Source organism: Brassica oleracea, chromosome C3 (assembly GCF_000695525.1).
Source record: "Brassica oleracea var. oleracea cultivar TO1000 chromosome C3, BOL, whole genome shotgun sequence".
Taxonomy (NCBI): Eukaryota; Viridiplantae; Streptophyta; class Magnoliopsida; order Brassicales; family Brassicaceae; genus Brassica; species Brassica oleracea.
In genome coordinates this window covers 41,212,006-41,232,383 of record NC_027750.1, presented here as the reverse complement: position 1 = coordinate 41,232,383, position 20,378 = coordinate 41,212,006, and the positions used below count along the sequence as shown (strand labels likewise).

General features: G+C 30.2%; 1 protein-coding gene and 1 long non-coding RNA gene across 4 annotated transcripts; both read right to left on the bottom strand.

Moving 5' to 3' along the window:
• Positions 1–3,018: 3,018 nt before the first annotated feature.
• On the bottom strand, positions 3,019–3,821 carry LOC106332797 (E3 ubiquitin ligase BIG BROTHER-related). The gene has a single exon (XM_013771291.1). It carries the CDS (start codon positions 3,811–3,813, stop codon positions 3,175–3,177), a length of 639 nt encoding a protein of 212 aa, XP_013626745.1. The 5' UTR covers positions 3,814–3,821; the 3' UTR covers positions 3,019–3,174.
• A 13,769-nt stretch (positions 3,822–17,590) lies between these two features.
• On the bottom strand, positions 17,591–19,119 carry LOC106331912. 3 transcript variants are annotated; one of them, XR_001267973.1, is made up of 4 exons: positions 18,907–19,119; positions 18,403–18,806; positions 18,208–18,294; positions 17,591–17,779 (listed from the first exon to the last, which is right to left on the bottom strand). It is a non-coding gene; the product is annotated as an uncharacterized LOC106331912 (long non-coding RNA). The 3 variants fall into 3 exon arrangements; XR_001267974.1 differs by having other exon boundaries at positions 17,591–17,773; XR_001267972.1 differs by lacking the exon at positions 17,591–17,779 and having other exon boundaries at positions 18,056–18,294.
• Positions 19,120–20,378: the final 1,259 nt, after the last annotated feature.

Sequence of the window (20,378 nt, the reverse complement as noted above, 5' to 3'; positions counted from 1 at the left end):
ATATGTTATATTTTGAATTTTTTAAAATGACTTTAAATTACAAAAATGTAATTTTTTCTTAAGTATACGACTAAAAACATTAAAATGACATGTATCAATTCGATGGTTGATCTGAAAGCTTTCAAAACCATATGGAAGATAAAAGTCAAAATAATTCAACTGTAAAAACAATACTGTTCACTTTTTTCAAGAATGTGTTCGATGGAAAAAATAAGGCTTTTATATCATAATTTGTTTAATATTCAATCCGATCAACCCATGATGTATTAATTATAGTTTTGTTCCATTATTTTTAATAAAAAATGATCCGATCCATCGGAAAGAAATTATATAATAACAACAAAAAAATATTATATATATATAAATAAAATGATCAAATATATATAAGAAACTATCGACAATATATACAAATAAATTCATCCTGCGCAAGGCGCAGGTCTTATCCTAGTCTATATTATAATAGTTGGGTTCTTGTTCACTCCTCAACGCGCCACGTCAACGTTTTGTGGGCCCACTTTTAAAAAGTGTGAAAAAATGTCAAGTCCATGGCTTGAACCCGGGTTATTGAGATATAAACACCAACATTTATACCACTAAGCTAAATGATACTTTGTACATTGATGGCCGAACCTAATATATATTTATGAAAGTCAGAAGCCCTTGCTTCTTCGGCTTCCTCTGAAGGGCGGGCCTACAAGTGTGTTATGGGTTTCATTTTTAAATGAGATTCATTACGTTATATGAAAAAAACTCAAGTTTGCAACAATTATAGTTTTCCCATATTGTAAACTGTTGTTGTTCAACATGAGTTTGGGTTCTTTTCATCATTGTCTCAAACAAGTCTGAGTTACAGAGGTGCGCCGTATGTCTGTTCGTAATCTATTTTTTCACCGGTGAACTCTTCATGTCCACATCTTAAATCGCTTGATCATAAATGTTCCTGATTTGTAGCCGCTATGTAAACTCTATATATGTGATTCTCATCTTTGATGAACTCAATCTCCACTCGACAAAACTCATTGATTCCTCTTAGATTTAACCATCTTTTAGAAAAAATTTCCCTCATCCTCTCCAGTTCGTCAAACCGGCGTCCGTCACTCAACCTTCGAGTCTCTCCGTCTTGGTCGTAGTTGCCAGAGCATAGCCTCTGGCTTCCTCGCTTCTGGGATTCCCTGAACTTCAAGAAAGACAGGGAGTTTGTTCTTCCTTGATGAAAAAGTAAGTTAATCTTCGATATATCACACTTATTTAACATAACTGTTTTAATTGATTTCCTAAATCTTTGTTGAATAATATTATTTGCAGATCCGTGATTAATGGGTTTACTTCCGTCGGACGCGCTAATCATTACATGCCATTTTTTAAAGCAGGTTACATTGTCAAAGTTGATCGTTTTGAGGTTGCTAGATGCTCAAGCATGTACAAGATAACTGATCATCTATTCCTCATTCGTTTCATCTCACTAACCATTATCGATGAATTCATCACGGGTGCTCCTGAGATCAATCTTCAGTCAAGATTAGACTGTTCAATAATCTCCAAGTGATTGCGAACACAAACCTAGAACTCCCAGGTATATTATCATATTGCATCTGGGTTTATATTATGTTTTGATATCATAACTGAAATTTAAACTCGCAGATGTGGTTGGGCAAATCCGTACTGTCCAGGGTTCTGACCTCACCAAAGAAACAACTCGAGTCGTTATCTGTCTCCTTACTGACCCATAAGAAACAATCAACACATAAATCCCTTTATATTACTGTATATATTGTGCTAACATCAATAATCAAAAATATTTCCTACCCAAGATTTGTGGTCGTCTACTTATCAATCTAATTTTAAACAAATCATTATTTTACAGCTTAAAAGAAACCACAATAACCCAAACAATCAAAACACCAAAAACTAAAATCCCAAAAAGACAAATCATTAATGATCACCTTTCTTTTTGTCTAATCTTACAAATAAACTTCAAAATAAATATACCAAACCAATCAACTCAAATAAAACTCAACGACACATACATTGAGCCAGCTAAACAAATAAAAACTACACGGCCAGCTATTTAACAATTTACAAACTTACTTTCACAGATGCTTACGAAGAAGACGAAGACGACAACCAAGATCAGTGAAATTACCTAAACAAAAAAAAACATAGTAAGTTACAAACTCTGATAAATACAACTAACAATGATTTTTGTTTACATATTACCCATCAAATAAAAGAGAAACAAATACAACCACAGCAGGAGATACAAGAGACATTCCCAACAGACATAAAGGCGGCAACAACATCTCCACCTGCTCACTCCTCCTGTCTTATGAAAATAGCCTACATGTTCAATGTCAACAGGCCAATGCTATTGTCTTCTTATGAGAAATGTATATACTCGTTTAAAACCCATTAAGACCCAAATACTAATTGTCACTCATTTTATAGTTTTTTTCTACAAGTCTTCGTGTATTTATTTTAAAGGTCTGGTAAAAGCAACAAATTTAAAAATAAAAAAAACATATAACCAACATAATAATAATAATAATAAATTATTACTCAATACACACAACTTACACAACTAAACTGGAGAAAAAATATCCAGAAACAAAAAGTACTCTCAACAACACTAATATAATTTATGTAATCTCAACAGTACAAGTAACAAATTAAAAAGACAAACAAATAATAAGTATCAGTGATACATCAAGCAACACCATGAACTATATCAATTACATTACTAACACAGTTTAGTCCTTTATGAATGGAGAACAATGCATACACAGTTCATCATCACAACTCTAACCCTATAACAATAAAAAAACTTGAAAAACAATAACCAACCCAAAACGCAAAATTAACAGCTACAATAACCCTAACAATTATTGAGATGAAACAAGAACTATGTCTACAACCCCAACCCTAACCCCAAGTGCGGAGGCAATGCCCCTGGTAAGTATGAATAGAATGGGTTAATGTAACTAGAGACTAAAATTTCACGTATAGAAACATTCCCGAGGCTAAAAGTATAAATTGCGATGTATGATATCAAGACGAAGTTTGTATGATTATGAGACAAGTACAACTGAAGAATGTATATAACTTTTTCAAGTTTTTAAAGTGAAGATGAATTTTGGCGACGTGTTTCTAATCGATGATTGAAATATCTCCGAGATTTTATCCGTGAGATGGTTCAGAGCCGCAAATGGGACAAACTTTCTTTGTCTGAAGCCATTTGGTTATACATTCAGAGTGGTACGAATGGTTACAAAGTCGGAGTATGACCAAAGATTCTCCTTCTTCAAACTCCATTTGGCAAACCACACAACGATCAATCTCGTTTTTGTTATGTGAAAATACGTAGCTAGATGGCTTCAGACACGTGGATATTTCGGTCTGCGTCAGGCCACGTTTTTCAACTCCGATGAATTCTCCAAGTGCAATCAGTTCCTCGTAAGACAACTGGTCGGGGTCAATCTCGTCTTCTTCCTCAAGGAAATCATCCTCCTCAACGTAAGAGTTGCTTTCTTGGTCCTCAAGAAAATCATTGATTTCATCTTCGTATTCTCCAAACCCATTGCTATGGAAATACTCGTAGTAGTTGTCATTTCTTCCTTCGTCGCCTTCTTCTTCAGATTCTCCGTCACTTTCCATCATGGAAAACCTTGAGGAGGCCAAATCATGGATACGAGGGGGGAAATGGGAATTAGCTTGGGAGGCAGCAAGAGCAACTTCTGAATTTGCTTGCTCGAAGAGGGTTAGATCATCCGGAAGTTTGTTTGGAGGTTGCTTGGGATCTTCTTCTTGGTTATCCATAGGAGAAGAAGAAGCAGCTTGTTTTGTGGTTAGGAAGAGCCTTGCTCTAAGATTTATACGAAAATAAGTTTCATGCAATAAGGTTACTTAAGCGTCAAGACAGGAATAAAGTAGACAGCCTCAGTACAAAGTAATACATAAGAAAGAAGTTAGGGTATCCTTTATCACTGTTGTAAGCAAAGTAATGCATTAAAATTTAGTTTACAGATCAGGTCTGCATTTTCTTTAACGTTGGGTCTTCCAAAAAGTCATAAATATAAATGATAAATATAATTAAATAAGTTAATAAAATATTTTATATATTAAAAAAAATAAGCTTGAATAAGTATGCACATAAAAAAACACTATTTTTTCAAATAAACTTAATTTTTGGTAACTAAATATCCTAAATATAATATTTAAATTAGTATCAATTAAATTTAAATTTGTATTAATTAAATATAAAATATTAAAAGTTAGATCAATATATATTTATCTTAGAAAAAGATATATAAATTACTAAAATTATATTATTTAATAATTATATTGTGGATCAGATTTTTAATAGATGTTTCTTACGATTGCATGTATATTCATCAAACATATAAACTATTTAAATTAATAAACGATTTAAAGTTTCTTCAATCTATACAGGAAAGGGATCTAATGATATTGTTGTATACCTTTGTTCTTATTTATTGAAACATCTCAGTCTCATTGTGATTAAAAGTTTCTCAGGGGCTGATGAGGCGGCCATCTTGTAGTACCGCCCCAACTATGTCCATTGAAGTTTTTGACCATGAGGTGGTTCCAGCTATTCACGGAAGGGGAGTTCAAGTATGGGATGTTGGAGAACACAATCATGAAAATGGTAGTGTCCGCAAACAATGAGTTGACAACACCATCAATGAAAATTCTTGCAGTGCTCTTCTTTTGAAGGTAATATCATCAGTCATCACCTTATTCTTCACAGGAATGTCGGCTTTTTAAAATTCTGAAAATCCTCTTAATAAAATCTTCTGGCTAATGCACGAACAGGTAAACCAAATCGGATTTGTAACCGAGAATATCCAGGTGGTTAATATGTCAAAGAGAGATCTATGATCGGTAATGAGATTCAGTGAAAGAGAATGATGGTGGCAGAAAACGAAGCTTCAGTGGTGGTGGTCGCTGAGACTACTAGAATTAGATGAATCTTTTTATTTTGTGTGTGTGTATGTTTTAATATAATTAATCTATTTTATTGTATTGTATTGTATAATATTATTTTGAATAAAACTAATTTGAAATTTTAAATATGATTTCAGTCTTTTTTATTAATTTAATTTATAAATAAATCAGGTATATAAAATGAGCAAAATTTATGGTAACAATATTAGTAACATTTTTCTGACCATTATTGGTAACAATGAGACAAATTCTGGAAGTTATGACAGTGGTAGATTACACGATTTGAGACATTTTTCTGTAATTATTTAGGACGTTTTGTGACAATATATTTTGTCACAAGAGGGATTTGCCAAATATGACTCAAAACTTGATTTTAAATACAAAACTAGACCCAAACTTGAATCAAATGTAAAACTAACATAAAAGCCTTGTGAAATTACAGTCAGCACCTTGTGACCAAACAAAAAAAAAACTCATTTTTACGAATATAGCTCCGAAGAGTCGTCTGAATCTTCTGAGATACTGTAAGTCGTCTAGACGACTTCCAGAAAAGTTTTCTGGTGTAGTTGAACTTAACAATAATTTATAAATTTAAAAAAAAAAATATTTTTACAAGTGAAAAATTAAAATCATGTAATTATAAACAGTTTTAAGTGATATAAATTAAGATATAATAAAATTGAATTGTTTTCAACATAGAAGAGTGAAAGTAGTGACTCATGATATTCTTTGGTTTAAGGTTTGGCAACATATGTTGTAATATTGTATGTATTCTTAGGGTTAGATTTTGGAAAGCTTAAATGTTTTTTTGAAAAATTAAATTTTTACCTATATATGTTTATTTCTTTGTATAGTAAATATTTTTTAAGTTTAATTTGATTATATGAAATGTTTAGTTAGTTAATTTAGTTTAGGGGTTATGTTTAGGGTTTAAACGACTAACAGGTAAGTCGTCTGCGATTAGTATTATCGGTTAGAAGACTTTCAGACTACTCCCGCTAAAAATATTTTAGTTTCACGGTAAAAATATTGAAGTCTTATGGGCGACTTACAAGTAAGTCGTGTAGGAAGTCTTCTAATCGAAGACTTACTTGAAAGTCTTCTATTCGAAGACTTACTTGAAAGTCTTCTGAATCGAAAATATTTAACCTAATTAGATTTTTTGCCTCTCTATATAAAAAAAAATTTACACATTTTCTCTCATCCTCTCAAATGGCTGCAACAAAAGTGTAATGTTTCTCATTCTAAAACTCTCGAACCTCTCTCTAATCTCGTTGAACTTATAAACACCAAACTTTATATCAATTTAGTGTTTTTGTCTCATGTCTTTCTCACTAATTTATTTTGTTTGCAGGTTTTTCATCAGATGCTTCTTATCTTCCACTCATTTAAAGCTAGATCTATTAGTTTTAGATATGTATTTTTGTGTGTTCTATAAAGATAGATCTATCTAATCTTCCACTCATTTTCTCTATTTTTTTAGCCATTTGAACGTTTTTGGATATGCAGATTTTTCAGATTTGGATTTGGATATGCATGTTTTTCAGATCTGGAAGACTTCCGGGAAGTCTTCTCGGAAGTCTTCTAAAATATAATGGGCTGGAAGACTTCTCTTCTAAAATATAATGGGCTAGAAAACTTCCAAGAAGTCTTCTGACGGAGTCTTCTCCCATGTCTCCTTTTCATAACAGATCTGAGCGTTTTGGTAAGTTTTTATGTCTTATATTTTCTCATTTGGTAATCTCATGTTGCATAAAGTTCTTATCTTTTTCCCAACCAAAAATTCTCCAAACTCACTCTAATCTCTTTGACTTGAAAACATCAAACTTTATATGAATTTTTCATTTTTGTCTCATGTCTTTCTCACTAATCTATCTTTTTGTTGTATGTTTTTAATCAGATGGTTCTCATCTTCCATTTGGATACGTACGTTGTGTGTTCAATAAAAGTATATCTATCTAATACTGTTAAAAATCTCACATTAAAAAATTTATGATCAGTGGGTTAACTTTTTTTTTAATAAAAAAATACAAATGATCATAAAATCATATGAATAAGAATTTTCATTTAATAGACATTTAGATTAAATATATATATATATATATATGTATTATTTAAATTAAACCATATGCCATATAAAATACATAAATATGTTAATTTTAAAATTTGCATTCAATTGTTAAAAATGATTTTAAATTACTAAAATCATTAAAAATCTCACATTGAAAATTTTGTGATTAATAGTTTAATTTTTTTTGGTACAGCAAATATACAAATGTTAATACAACTATATGGGTAAGAAACCTCAGTTAATAAATATTCATATTGAAATATATAATATATATCTTATGAATATTTATCTATGTCAATATCATTTAAATATAACTATATAACATATAAAATAAATAAAATAATTATTTTAATTTATTTACCAATAAAAATTATTTTAAATAAACAAAATGAATTGTTTTGATTTATGTGCTTACTGCAATTTAATTATATATTTAATAGTTACTCGCTTTTCAATGATTTAATATATTTATTATTTCATAATACGTAAATGAACACAAAATAAATAATAATATTTGAAAGTAATTTATATATATAATAATCATTTCGCGTATTTTTCCTGCGTAAGGCGCAGGTTTTCACCTCGTATATAATTAATAACTATATTTTGATCCGTTCTTTCGGAGCGGAAGATATTTTACATGATAAAAATCCAATGAGAACATATCAAATGTTTTGTTATAGATGTTATAATAGGAAAACATGCCACATTTAACCCGTTCCGTTTAGAAACTACCCCAATTTAAACTTCATTTAATTCAAAACCCGTCTTATTTAAGTTTGTTCCATTTATCTCCGTCCATTTAGAAGCCATCTCATATTTTGTAAATATGTTTGTATATTAAATTTTTTAAAAAATATAATTTAACATGTTATCTTACCAGATTTTGAAAGCTATAAAGTTTGACCACTATGATGAAAACTTAATTATATGAAAGGTATTTTACAACATAAAGATAACGAAATGTAGTATGATCATATATTATTTTTACTTTCATAAAAGCAAAATCATATTATTATAATGTAGATATGCAAACTCGATATAATAGCATTAAAAATAATTTAAAAACAATGTAGTTAGACATGAAAAATGAAATATTAAGTGATTTACCATTAAGGATTCTTGTGTAAATCTCCAAAAAATAAACTACATTAAGATATTTATACGTAAAGTGTATTTCAAATATATTATATGTAACTATTATTAGAAAGTATTTAGTAGGAAATATATTAATATATAGCGATATTCTAAAATTTATTTAATATTTCAAATTATTATTTTTTGTTGAAAAAATTATTATTTAAAGGAAACTATAGTTTTGTACGTAATTTATATATATTGAAGTTTTTCATAATATGTTTACATTTACATAAATTAATTATGTTAGTTATATTTATTAATTGTGCTATTTTCAAGGGTTAAAGAGAATTATAACCGACCGCATACTGCATATTTTTAAAATAATCAAAATTTAGATGAAATTTATTTAATTGAAGTATTATGAGAAATTGTCAAATATATCACTTTCAAATTACCACTTTTCAAGTTTACACTAACCATTTTTACCCTCATTTTTAATGAAAGATAAAAGACATTTATAACCCTTTGATTAATTTTGACAAAAAAAAAAAGCCTATGGTTAACTAATCTAAACTTAAAACATCAACTCTAAACCCAGAATCATCAACTCTAAACCCTAATCCCTGAAACATAAACTCTAAACCCTAAACCCCGAAACATCAACTCAAAACCCTAAACCCTAAACTTTCAAATCTAAACCCTAAAACATCAACTCTAAACCCTAAAACATCAACTCTAAACCCTAAACCCTAACCCTATATTTTCCGAAATTCAAACCCTAACCCTAAACCTTCAAATCTAAACCCTAAATCATCAATTCTAAACCCTAAACGTAAACACTAAACCCTAAAACCCTAAGCCCTAAACCTTCAAATCTAAACCCTAAAACATCAACTCTAGGGTTTTAGGGGTTAGGGTTTAGAGTTTAGGGTTTAGAGTTGAAGGTTTAGGGTTTAGAGTTTACTTTTTAGGGTTTAGGGTTTAGTGTTGATAGTTTAGAGTTTAGTGTTGATGGTTTAGGGTTTAATGTTGAAGTTTAGGGATTAGGGTTTAGAGTTGATGTTTTAGGGTTCAGAGTTGAAGGTTTAGGGTTTAGGGTTTAGAGTTGAAGGTTTAGGGTTTAGAGTTTCCTTTTTAGGGTTGAGGGTTTATAGTTGAGGTTTTAGGGTTAAAGGTTCTTTCAAAAAAAATATTGGGTTTATGATTGATGGTTTAAGGTTAAGAGTTGAGTTATAGGGTTTAGGGTTCGAATTTCGAAATAGTATAATTCGAAAAAAATAAAAATATATATATTTTTTTTAGATTTTTTATTTATTTAAATATTTATTTATTATATATATTAAGAATAAGTGTATAAGAGTTTTTTACCGTCTAATGAAAAATGTATTTTTGAAAATGTTTCTTTGTTGGTGGTAAACATGAATAATGGTATCACCAAAGTGTTATAAGCGAAATTCCCCCAAATATTATCTCCAGTTATTACATTTTTTAAGTTTAACCTTTTGATATCAAGTGCAAATATAAGGGATCAAACTTTATTTTGGAATTTCATGTTTATTCGGAAAGTAAAAATCGAATATTCCATATTTTTTTGTAAACCTTGTAACAAAAATTGTTTACTCCCTCTGTTTCGTAATAAGTGTCATTCTAGCATTTTTTTCTTGTTACACAAAAAATGTCACTTTACAATTCCAATGCAAATTATACTTACTTTCAGCTGCAGATTAATTGCAAAATGCATTGATTTTATAAATAATTTTATTTATCTCAAATACTATTGGTCAGAAAGATGTAATTAATAACAACTTATATATATTTTCGTTACTTTCTTAGTCTGTATGAAAAGTGTCAAAGTGACACTTATTTAGAAACAGAGGGAGTATAATTTTAAATAAGTACGACCTAAGAGCATCATTAACGGGGTATGAAACTCCCGTCTCTTAGTGTTAATTGATTTTTAAAAAAATTAGCATAATTGTGAGAAAATGTATCTTAATTGGAGAAAGAAGAGACGTTGCTTCTCTCTCTCTCTCTTCTCTATCTCTCTCGCAATGGATGAAATCACTCTGTTTCCATTCATGATTGATCTCTCCTCTTCTGTCTCTTTTCTACAGCAAGGTATGTTCCTGATCCTTAATCGAGCTCTTGTATCTTTAATATCAATGACGGTTTAGGGTTTATACAATGACGGTTAAGTGTCATTCTAGCTTTTTTTTTGTTATATAAAAAATGTCACTTTACAATTCCAATGCAAATTATGCTTACTTTCAGCTGAAAATTAATTGCAAACTGCATTGATTTTAAAAATAATTTTATTTATCTCAAATAGTATTGGTCAGAAAGATGTAATTAATAACAACTTACATATATTTTTGTTACTTTCTTAGTCTGTATGAAAAGTGTCAAAGTGACACTTATTCAGAAACGGAGGGAGTATAATTTTAAATAAGTACGACCTAAGAGCATCATTAACGGGGTATGCAACTCCCGTCTCTTAGTGTTAATTGAATTAAAAAAAAATTAGCATAATTGTGAGAAAATGTATCTTAATTGGGGAAAGAAGAGACGTTGCTTCTCTCTCTCTCTCTCTTCTCTGTCTCTCTCGCAATGGATGAAATCACTCTGTTTCCATTCATGATTGATCTCTCCTCTTCTGTCTCTTTTCTACAGCAAGGTACACTTCAAGAAAAATCGTCTTTCTTAGCATGAGAAAACAGCTATTATATATTTTTATTAGCATTATTGAAACCGCTATGTCTGCCCCAGCTATAAAAAGTCCATCATTTATGATAGCAATTTCTCGAGGGCTATTGTATCATGGACTTATGACAGCAATATTTATTGTTTGCTATTAGTTACTATTTTCATTTATATTTTTAAATTATAAATTAATATATTTTTAACAAATTAATAATTAAAATCTATTTCAAATATAATTGGTTTGATAAGGAAATTGGTTTATTATTAAAATTGTGGTTTACAAATTAAATCGGTTTACACACAAACCCGGTTTACACTGTTTTACACATAGACCCGGTTTAGAAATCTAAACCTGAAAAACAAAATGAAGAACCCTAGATGTAAACTCTTCGCCGTCAACTTCAACTCCATCGATTTCTTCTTCTTTTCTTCTTCTTCTACATCGTCGTCTTTACCGTCAAACCTCACCATTGTCTCTGAACCAACTCCATGAAGCTCTTCACTTCCACCATGTCTCATCTATCTCTCCTCTATGGCTTCTTATCTATATCTCCTCATCGTCTATGAACCAACTGCATCTCCCAGCCGCTAACGACCCACCGCTTCTGCTACATCCTCCTCCATCAGGCTCCTCTGCCTTGTCCACCTTCATCTAACAAGAAGAACAAAAATTCAAACTCAAAACACAGAAAAAGAGAGTGAAAAAAACAGAGTGAGAGAGATAGAGAGAGATGTGACCAGTAATGGTGGTGACGAGCAGTGGCGGTGGCGACTTCATGGCGACTTCGGTGAAGGCAGAGACCGGCCAAGACGGATCTGAGATGCGGTAGAGAAGCTCATCAGGCGCAGAGCTTCATCTCGGCCCAATCAAAGCGGCTCGTCTGTGGGGTTCGTCCTCGGGTTCATGAGGAGGCGAAGCTTGGCGTTGAAGACAGTGGGTTTACGAGAGAGAGATTCCATAGAAGAAGAAGCAAGGAAGAGTGAGATTTGACCGAGGAGGAAGAACGCAAAAAATAAAATGAAAACTAAAGAGCCGAGCGACAGAGAGATGAAGAAGCACAAATTGGATGAATCTGGGCCATCGAATAATATTAATCAATGGTCTATATTGCCAATCCACACACTCTCAGTATTAGCCAATGGAAAAATAGATGAGAGATTACTAATTTTATTTATTTTTATTGTAGTTTCTCTTCTTTCTTGGAAACTATTGTAATTTTAATATTATAATATTTTTTTAAAAAATGTAAATATAAAGTTTCAGAGATTATATAAATTAATTAATCTTCGAGGTTGAAAAATTGTAGTTAAGATTCAGTTTATGTAATTTAAAGTCAAAATTTTAATGTTAGGAATATAACGTGCAAGGTTTAGATTTGAATAGATTAGAGTTTTAAAGATTATGTTTAGGGTTTAGGGTTTCAAATAGGGGTAACAAAAAGGTAATTTTCTTTTATTTAATCTTTCAGCACTTTGTTAATTAACTTGTTTGTTAAATTTAGGATAAATATTTGAAAATTAAATTTATAAACTTAAAACCGTTAATATAGAGTAAATTTTCATCTAATAATTAGATTATTTACTATATTGTAAAGTTAATGTTTATGATATAGATTTCAAAGTTTAAATTTGGGGTTTGAGGTTAAGATTAAGACTTGGACTACGTTTTTAAAAATTAAGTTTAGATATTAGATTAAGTTGAGATTATTTTTGAAAATATTAGATTTGTAGTTTATGTGTGTAAGATTTGATGTTTAAGTTTGAATATATTAGTTTAAGTGTTTAGATTTATAATTTGTGGTATAGTACATAGGGTTTGAAGTATATTTTAGGTTTTGTGGAGTAGGGTTTGGAATTTTAATTTTAATTTAAGGTTTATAAATGTTAAAAGTGATTATTAAATATAAATGTTAAGACTTAGTTATAAAGTTAAAGTTATTAAAGCAAAGAAGTTTAAAAATTAAAAATTGTGTAAGATATAAAAATTAAGTATGATTTGGTATGTAGTTTAGATTTAAAGATTAATGTTTTAAATATAATTTTTGAAAAATTGTTTATCCTAGCATAAGAAAAATGCTATTATATGTTTTTGATATCATGTATCCGGCGCTTAAATCTAATTTTTAGCTAAGTATTGGCGGTATCAATGATTTTCGCTTCCCGCTCACTAATTTTTCACAACAGCGATAATTAACTGCTATTAATATAAACAAAAATAAAAAATTAATCATTCATAGCAGTTTAGAAAACAATGCTATCATAATGTGCTATTAATACCACTTGTTTTTGTAGTGGTACGTTCCTGATCCTTAATCGAGCTCTAGTATCTTTAATATCAATGACGGTTTAGGATTTATACAAGCACAAATGCATCTCGTGCGAGATCTGATTTGGGTTTTTTGAGAGAAAAGCACTTTGATTTGGCATCGGGTTTTGGTATACCTCAGGCTAGATTATCTTTTGATTACTTGTATTTTGCTTCAAGTGGGTGGGTTTTGAATGATTTTGTAGGGTTTTAAAAAGATGAAGCTTGATACAAGTGGGTTCGAGACCTCCATGCCTACGATTGGCTTTGGCTCGAGCAACGATATGCTTGATGGATTTTCTATTGTGCCCTCCTTTGATCTTCCCAGCACCACAGATGTGAGTTTCATAAACATTGATGAAATTCTATTGGATACTTCTTCTGTAGCAATGTGGGGTGATCTCTTTGTTTTGGGGTTCAGTTTGATGGGTTACAGAAAGAAGCTGTAATGGTCGCTGCTGATTCTCGTACTCTCATGAAAGCATGGGTTCTGGTTTGTTTCTACTCTTTGTTTGCTAGCTCTGTCTTATGTTATCTTTATTGTGTTTGGTATTTAGTTATGAAGCGTGTGCTTTTAAAAAAAAACAAGTGTGTGCTTGTAATGACTTTGTTTTGTGATTACTCTGCTTAAATATGTTTCTGGGAAAATCTTTGTTAGGTAGTAGAAGTGCAAGAGGATATGAGTTTGGAAGGACTTATGTTGTGAGGCCTAAAGGAAAGCACCAAGCTACTATTGTTTGGTTGCACGGTCTTGGAGACAATGGCTCAAGGTACTATATTACTTTCTTTCACATGCCCTTGTACTTGTACTTATGATCAATGCCCATTTCATAAGTCAAATCATAAAGAGAAGTAATATCATCATGCTTATAAAAGTAATGCCCAAATGAGCTATAAGATATCAAACAAAAGTTCAAATTTTCTGAACAATTTCTCACTTTGTCTCTGTTCTCTCTGCAGCTTGTCTCAGCTCTTGGAGAGCATGCCTCTTCCAAACGTAAGGATCCATATAAACACAAACATTTGGAAGTAATTTTCTGTATCACTGAACTCTCATTGAATGGTTTCTGATAAACAAATATGCTAATGTACAGATAAAATGGATTTGTCCAACTGCTCCCTCACGTCCTGTTTCGCTTCTGGGAGGTTTCCCTTGCACTGCATGTAAGATCATTCAACTTCTAGGCTTCTCTAACACTTTCTCTGATAAATTTCAAGTTTAATAAAAAATGTTTAATATTTTTTTTTAAAAAAAAACCTTTAATTAAGAGACTTGCATTGGAGCACATAAATGTTCAGGTCTCTTAACTAAGTCTTTTAACTAACATTTACTATTTAAAAATATTAAAAAATAATTAAGAGACCCTAATGGGTCTTTGGGATAATGATGCTCTAAGTTGTTAGCACTAAATTTTAAAATAAGATATATCCTCCTATATATTAATTGACTTCTGCTGACGTGTCACTCGTACATGCAGTTTGAGAAAAATCCTTATAATTTCATTGGTCAATGGTTTTTGGTTTTCATTTATTTTAATTAAATCTAAAAAAGACAATCCTAGAACCAATTAATCTTAGTTGCCAAATTATTTATATATTCTTATGCATAATCATTTATATTATTTAATGGTAACAATTATGAAAGTTTTATTTAATACTCCGTTATTGTATTTTGCACTAATAGTCTATTTATAAATTATATGAAGTATGTTGTCAAAAATTAGTTAATAAAAATAATATACTAGCTTTGTTTTCTACTATAAACGGTTGAAAAAGCTTTATTTTCCTATATAAGTCATAATATGCATATATAAAACATATAATTCTAATAAAAAATATTATAATAACTATTAATGCATCATATAGTGAGTTTATAAATTATTTACATTAGTTTAAAATCACCATTTCATTGATATTGATTCATTTCTAATGGGTTATAAAGGATATATAATAGCTTATAATTATATAAATATTTGGTAATCATTTTAAGGTGTCAAATCATCAATAATGACTATTATATCATTAACTAGGGTCGGTCCGCCCTACGGGCGGAAAGTTATAATAAAAACTATTTTATATGATTTTATATAAATTTATGAAGCATTTAAAATAATTATAGAAAATGATATTATAGACAAACCAATAATGAAAATAATTCCGAGATCATATTGTTATTTTTAATAAATATGTTTGGTTTGAATTAAAATGACAATAACCTTCATTATTCTCTATTTTTAGAGACTACAAAATTAGCAAACTAATTCAGAAAATGTAATATTATATATAATATTATTTTTCATATTTCAATTTGACATAATAAAAAATATAAAGTTTATATAAATAATACTAAATTTATTTCAAGAAGATTTAAGTAGACTTTAAACCATTAAGTTTAATTATACATAAATTTGGGAATTTAATTATATAAATATCAAAAATCAAATCCATTCCATATTTGAATATATGTGGTTTCATTAAGATAAAATAATTTAAATCAATGGGAAACTTAATTGCCATACATTACATAATTTTTACAATGACTGATTTCATAAAATAAAATTAAAAATTTATAATATTTTATGATTGTATTAAAGATCCAATAGATTGATATCTTGATACATTACAACAAACAATTTTATTGAAAATAAAAAAAACTCAAAAAATAATATGGACTAAGATATATTTGTATGGATTGAACGTATTCCGTTTAATTATACCAGATCAGGAAAAGAGTATACAGTCATCAAATCTTATAACAAATACACAAAGAAATTCTATATCACACAATGCATAGATATACAAAAACAAAAGCCCTCAAAAATCTCTATATCATTGTTTTTATTCATGGTTTTTTCTCATTAGAAGGTAATACATTTTTTGCTGCTCACATTTTTCCTCCTAAACAACTTCTTCAAGAACCCTAATCCTTCTTCATTGGCACCATCTCCATCTTCTCAGCGTTAGATAAGATCAACCCAATTGTTATACTTCAATACAAACATCTGCTTGAGTACTAAAATGAATGCAAAAGAAAGATATTGTGCTCAAGAGGTGGCCAAGAAGATCAACAGGTGAGAGATGAGAAACAGAATGGAGATGCTATCAAGAAGACACCTAGATGCCACACAACATGCTCCAATCTTTCCTCCACAGTTCATAGTGGTCCCTCGTCTTTTCTTCTATACCAAAACGTCGCATTAACGCATCCATCATCAATGGTACATGTCTCTGGCGGCATACAACATCCATTCTGAAACAACAATAACAAAAGACAAAACAACTTGTGTAATGAAACTACTCGTTTGAAGATCGTATCGTACATGCATGATTCTCTCAAACAATTTGAAATTTTTTTGTTCAGATTTGTGTAAAGATCTTCCTTCATTGTTTTCTTTGTTTCCATGTCAGCCTTTAATTTTTTTTTCTTCTCAACGCTTTGTCCACTGTTTCAAAGCTCTTAATATTTTCCTCTTCTTTCCCAAGATGATCTCTCAGTTCTTGCCTCTCATCAGTTTTAATTTTCTTCCCCTCATCTGTTGTTGTTAAACCTTCATATCTAATCATTTCATCTTGCCGCCAACTGCACTCAACCTTGTTAAACCCTTTGGATCTGCTGCTGGTGGACTCAATCCAGGAAACTCAGATGCCATACCAAAAACATAATATTAACTTTGATCTAAAATAATTTACAGGTGGTGATGAGAACCTAAGGAAAAGAAGAACCATAGAAATTAAGTTGAAAATATATATATCAACGTATTCACTACCTTTCATGTTTTTTTGTCGTCGGGAACACGATCAATTCAAGAAAATATGTTGATGGACTTGAGGAACTGAAGAATTGATCTTTTTCGTTTTTATAAGAGAGAGTTTATTTAAACATCAGGTGCATATAAAATATATGCATGAAAATTAACATTATGTGACTATTATCTATGTGATTTGTATGTGTTCTTATATAAACTTAAAAATAAGCAAGTGATGGAACACGCATGGTGTAAAATATATGATTTTAGTAAAAAAAAAATTAGTAAAGGATTTGTATGTGTTCCCATATAAACTTATCAATTTATGGCTATGAAAACTACAGGTTCAACGTGGAAATTTGTACATCTTTATTTTGAATTTTTTTTGGATTCTTCTAAGACTAAAAGTGAAAAAATATTGAAAGAAAGTAAATACTCTATTTAACATATTTTTATATTTCATTGAAAGTATTGGACTCTTGGGTATTATCTTAAGTTAGACTAAAATTATCATTAAGATTTTTAATCCATTTCTAAAGCATTTACATTTACATCCATATTGAAACATAATTTTTGGCCAAGCCACAAAATTTATTCTATTAAACTCAACTAAAGGTTCGACTTTGCCTTCCTTTAATTCTTTTAAAAACACTCGTCCAGATATGATAAAAGAGTCAAAATTGAAGTTTTAAATATTATAAATGTTAATCTTCTACACCAAAATTCTTACGAAATGATACAACTATTTAGAACAACAAACAAACCCAGAAAATTTATAGCTCATTTGGAAAATTAAGAAAGAGAATAAGTACAAAGTTTTTTTCATATTCGGCTATGTAGAGAAAACATCTTTCGTGGGGATTTGGTGCTCGTCGTCCTAGATCTCTAACCAGTAATCAGTCTCAATATCTGCAACTACAAAAGTCGTTTGGCCTTTATATAAACTTGTTAGCAAACACATGCCAGTGGTGCAAACATAAGTTTAGTCAAAGATAATCATCCTTTGGCTTCTGCAACCTCTTCAATCAATTTCAGAAAAAATGACAAATTGGTCACAATATCATTCGCCATCATTATCAGTTATACACCTAACACAGCTTATGGAATTTTATAACCCTTTTAACTTAACTTAAGGGAATCGTGATAATGGTGGCTGACAGAGATGTAAACGGTATTGTCCCAAGATAGTAATACATTAAAATGTGGAAGAAAGCCACACACTTGTAAAGAAAAATCAGCACTTGTGCAAGGTAACAAAATCTTTCCATGTTCGACAATGTGAAATATAATGGTACAGTATGCATTGTTACATTAGTATTAACAAAAATAAAAGTTTCGCTGACCTCTTTCAAAGAGTTAAAAAAAGTTGCAATTTACAGAATCTTCTCCTTCACATGGTATACGTTTCTAGAATATCCTCTTAAGTGTATCTGCAAGCAAAAGTTTCTGGAAAGATCAAGAACAGCAAAGATAAAAGTAAATATTTTTGGTGCATTCTGATTCAATGTTTTAGTTTGCAGCTGAATTCATCCACTTACCCTATCTCTCAAACTGAAGAAGTGAGAAAGATAAGTTACTGTGAGATTCCAAGGTCTTTCTTGTACTGCACATAAGAGATGGAAGAGAACGCCTGTTTGTATTTCTAATTTAAACAATCAATAACCAACATATTAAATCCTTGTGTTTCCCTTCTCAATCCATATAAATTGACTCATGAAACAAAATCAAAGCTGGATATAGAACTTGTAGCGATGCCATTACAGGAAAAAAAAATTATATTCAAATACGAAACGCGGAGCAAGAGCAATCCTTACATGATTCATTCTTAGAGAAGTGGAAGAACAGCTTAGTCTGATCGCGGCCCAGAGAAAAAAACCTATAGTGCCTAGCCTCGACAACCGATGAACACTTCCCGACCTTCAAATCAGAGAAAAAAAACACCCTAGAGTGGCCATTGAGAGAGATGAGTAGAAGATCGAGAATAAAAGATATATATAGCAGAGAGATGAAGAGAGCAAGATCTCTAGAAGGAGAATACCAACCTATTTATAGCAGAGATCTCGCCGCCGGAACGACGCATTGAAGGGCTCGTACTGGGCGTCTGTATTAATGCCATTAAAGTCGAGTTCTGTTACAGGGAGAAGGAGAACGATCGATCGTCATTCTCACCGCCGAAGTCAAGATCAGATGAACAAAGGAGACGATTAGGTTTAGCGGGGTAGCGCTTTCTGATGTTATTCGCAGGAAGCAACAAACTAGGTGTTGCATCACCAGAGCACTAATTGATGACGTGGCATCTGAGCTGGACTCCCTGGGAGTGATTCAAGGTCTTCTTTATATATAAAGATAATAGTATACAAATCAATATATAAAGATCTACAAAAATGTTATAAAGATTTATAAAACCATTTATAAGGAAGAATTTCTCTTCATTTATAGGAGTTTAGAAAATGTTTATGAATGTTAACTGATTTGTAAATTATTTAAACTTATTAAAATGATTTAATAATTTTCTAAAATATTTTTCTAAATATTTTATAAAATTGATAACCATTGATAAGGTTAACATGTTTGTAAATTATTTAAAATTAAAAAATGATTTAACAATTTTATAAAATATTTTTCTAAATTCTTATCGATGGTTTTTAATTTTAAATTAATATATAGAACTATTTTCTAAAATTTTAAATCTTTTTTTAAGTTTATAAATTATTCTTCATAGATAAGAAATTATTTTCTTGAGTTATTTATAAGGATTTTTAAATTTCTGAGAAATAATTCATAAAATGTAAAATTTATAAATATTTTATTAATTATTTATAGTTGTATAGTTTCGTTTCTAAGAGGTTATAAAAATGTTATCAAATCAGAATCAATCGCAAAATATTATTTTCTTCACAAGTTCATCATTTTCAAACACTACAAGAAAACATATTTTTTACTAGGGCAGTATTTGTTGCAAATTCGTCGTAAACGGGGTGTTACGACGAATTAACCTCGAAAGACGTTTCGTTGTTAAACGTCAGGTTTCGTCGTAAACGACTCGTTACGTTTACGACGAAATATATTCCTCGTAAAGCGCAGGTAAAGAATTCGTCATAAACGACACGTAAGATTTCGTGGTAAAGCCCACGTAATGATTTTGATGTAAAGCACACGTAAATAATTTCGTTTTAAATCACTCGTAAACATTTCGATGTAAAACCCTCGTAAATCTTTCGATGTTAATCACTCGTAAACATTCGATGTAAACTCCTTGTAATGTTCACGAGGAGTTTACATCGATTCTTATTATATTATTATTAATTAGTATATAATAAATTTTAATTTATATTTAATATTCAGAATTTTAAATAATTTAAATTTTAAAACGAAATATGAAATTGAAAAACATATTTTTAAAAGGCATTTAAAAGTCATACAATAATATTTAAATTAATAATACCAACAGAAATATTAAAAAAGCTACATATCCTCGAAGTAGTTGGTGGGGTTGCTCGGCTGTTGACGGGTT

Excerpts from the sequence above, each read along its gene's own strand:
- LOC106332797 (XM_013771291.1), bottom strand. The coding sequence starts at position 3,813 with ATGGATAACCAAGAAGAAGATCCCAAGCAACCTCCAAACAAACTTCCG.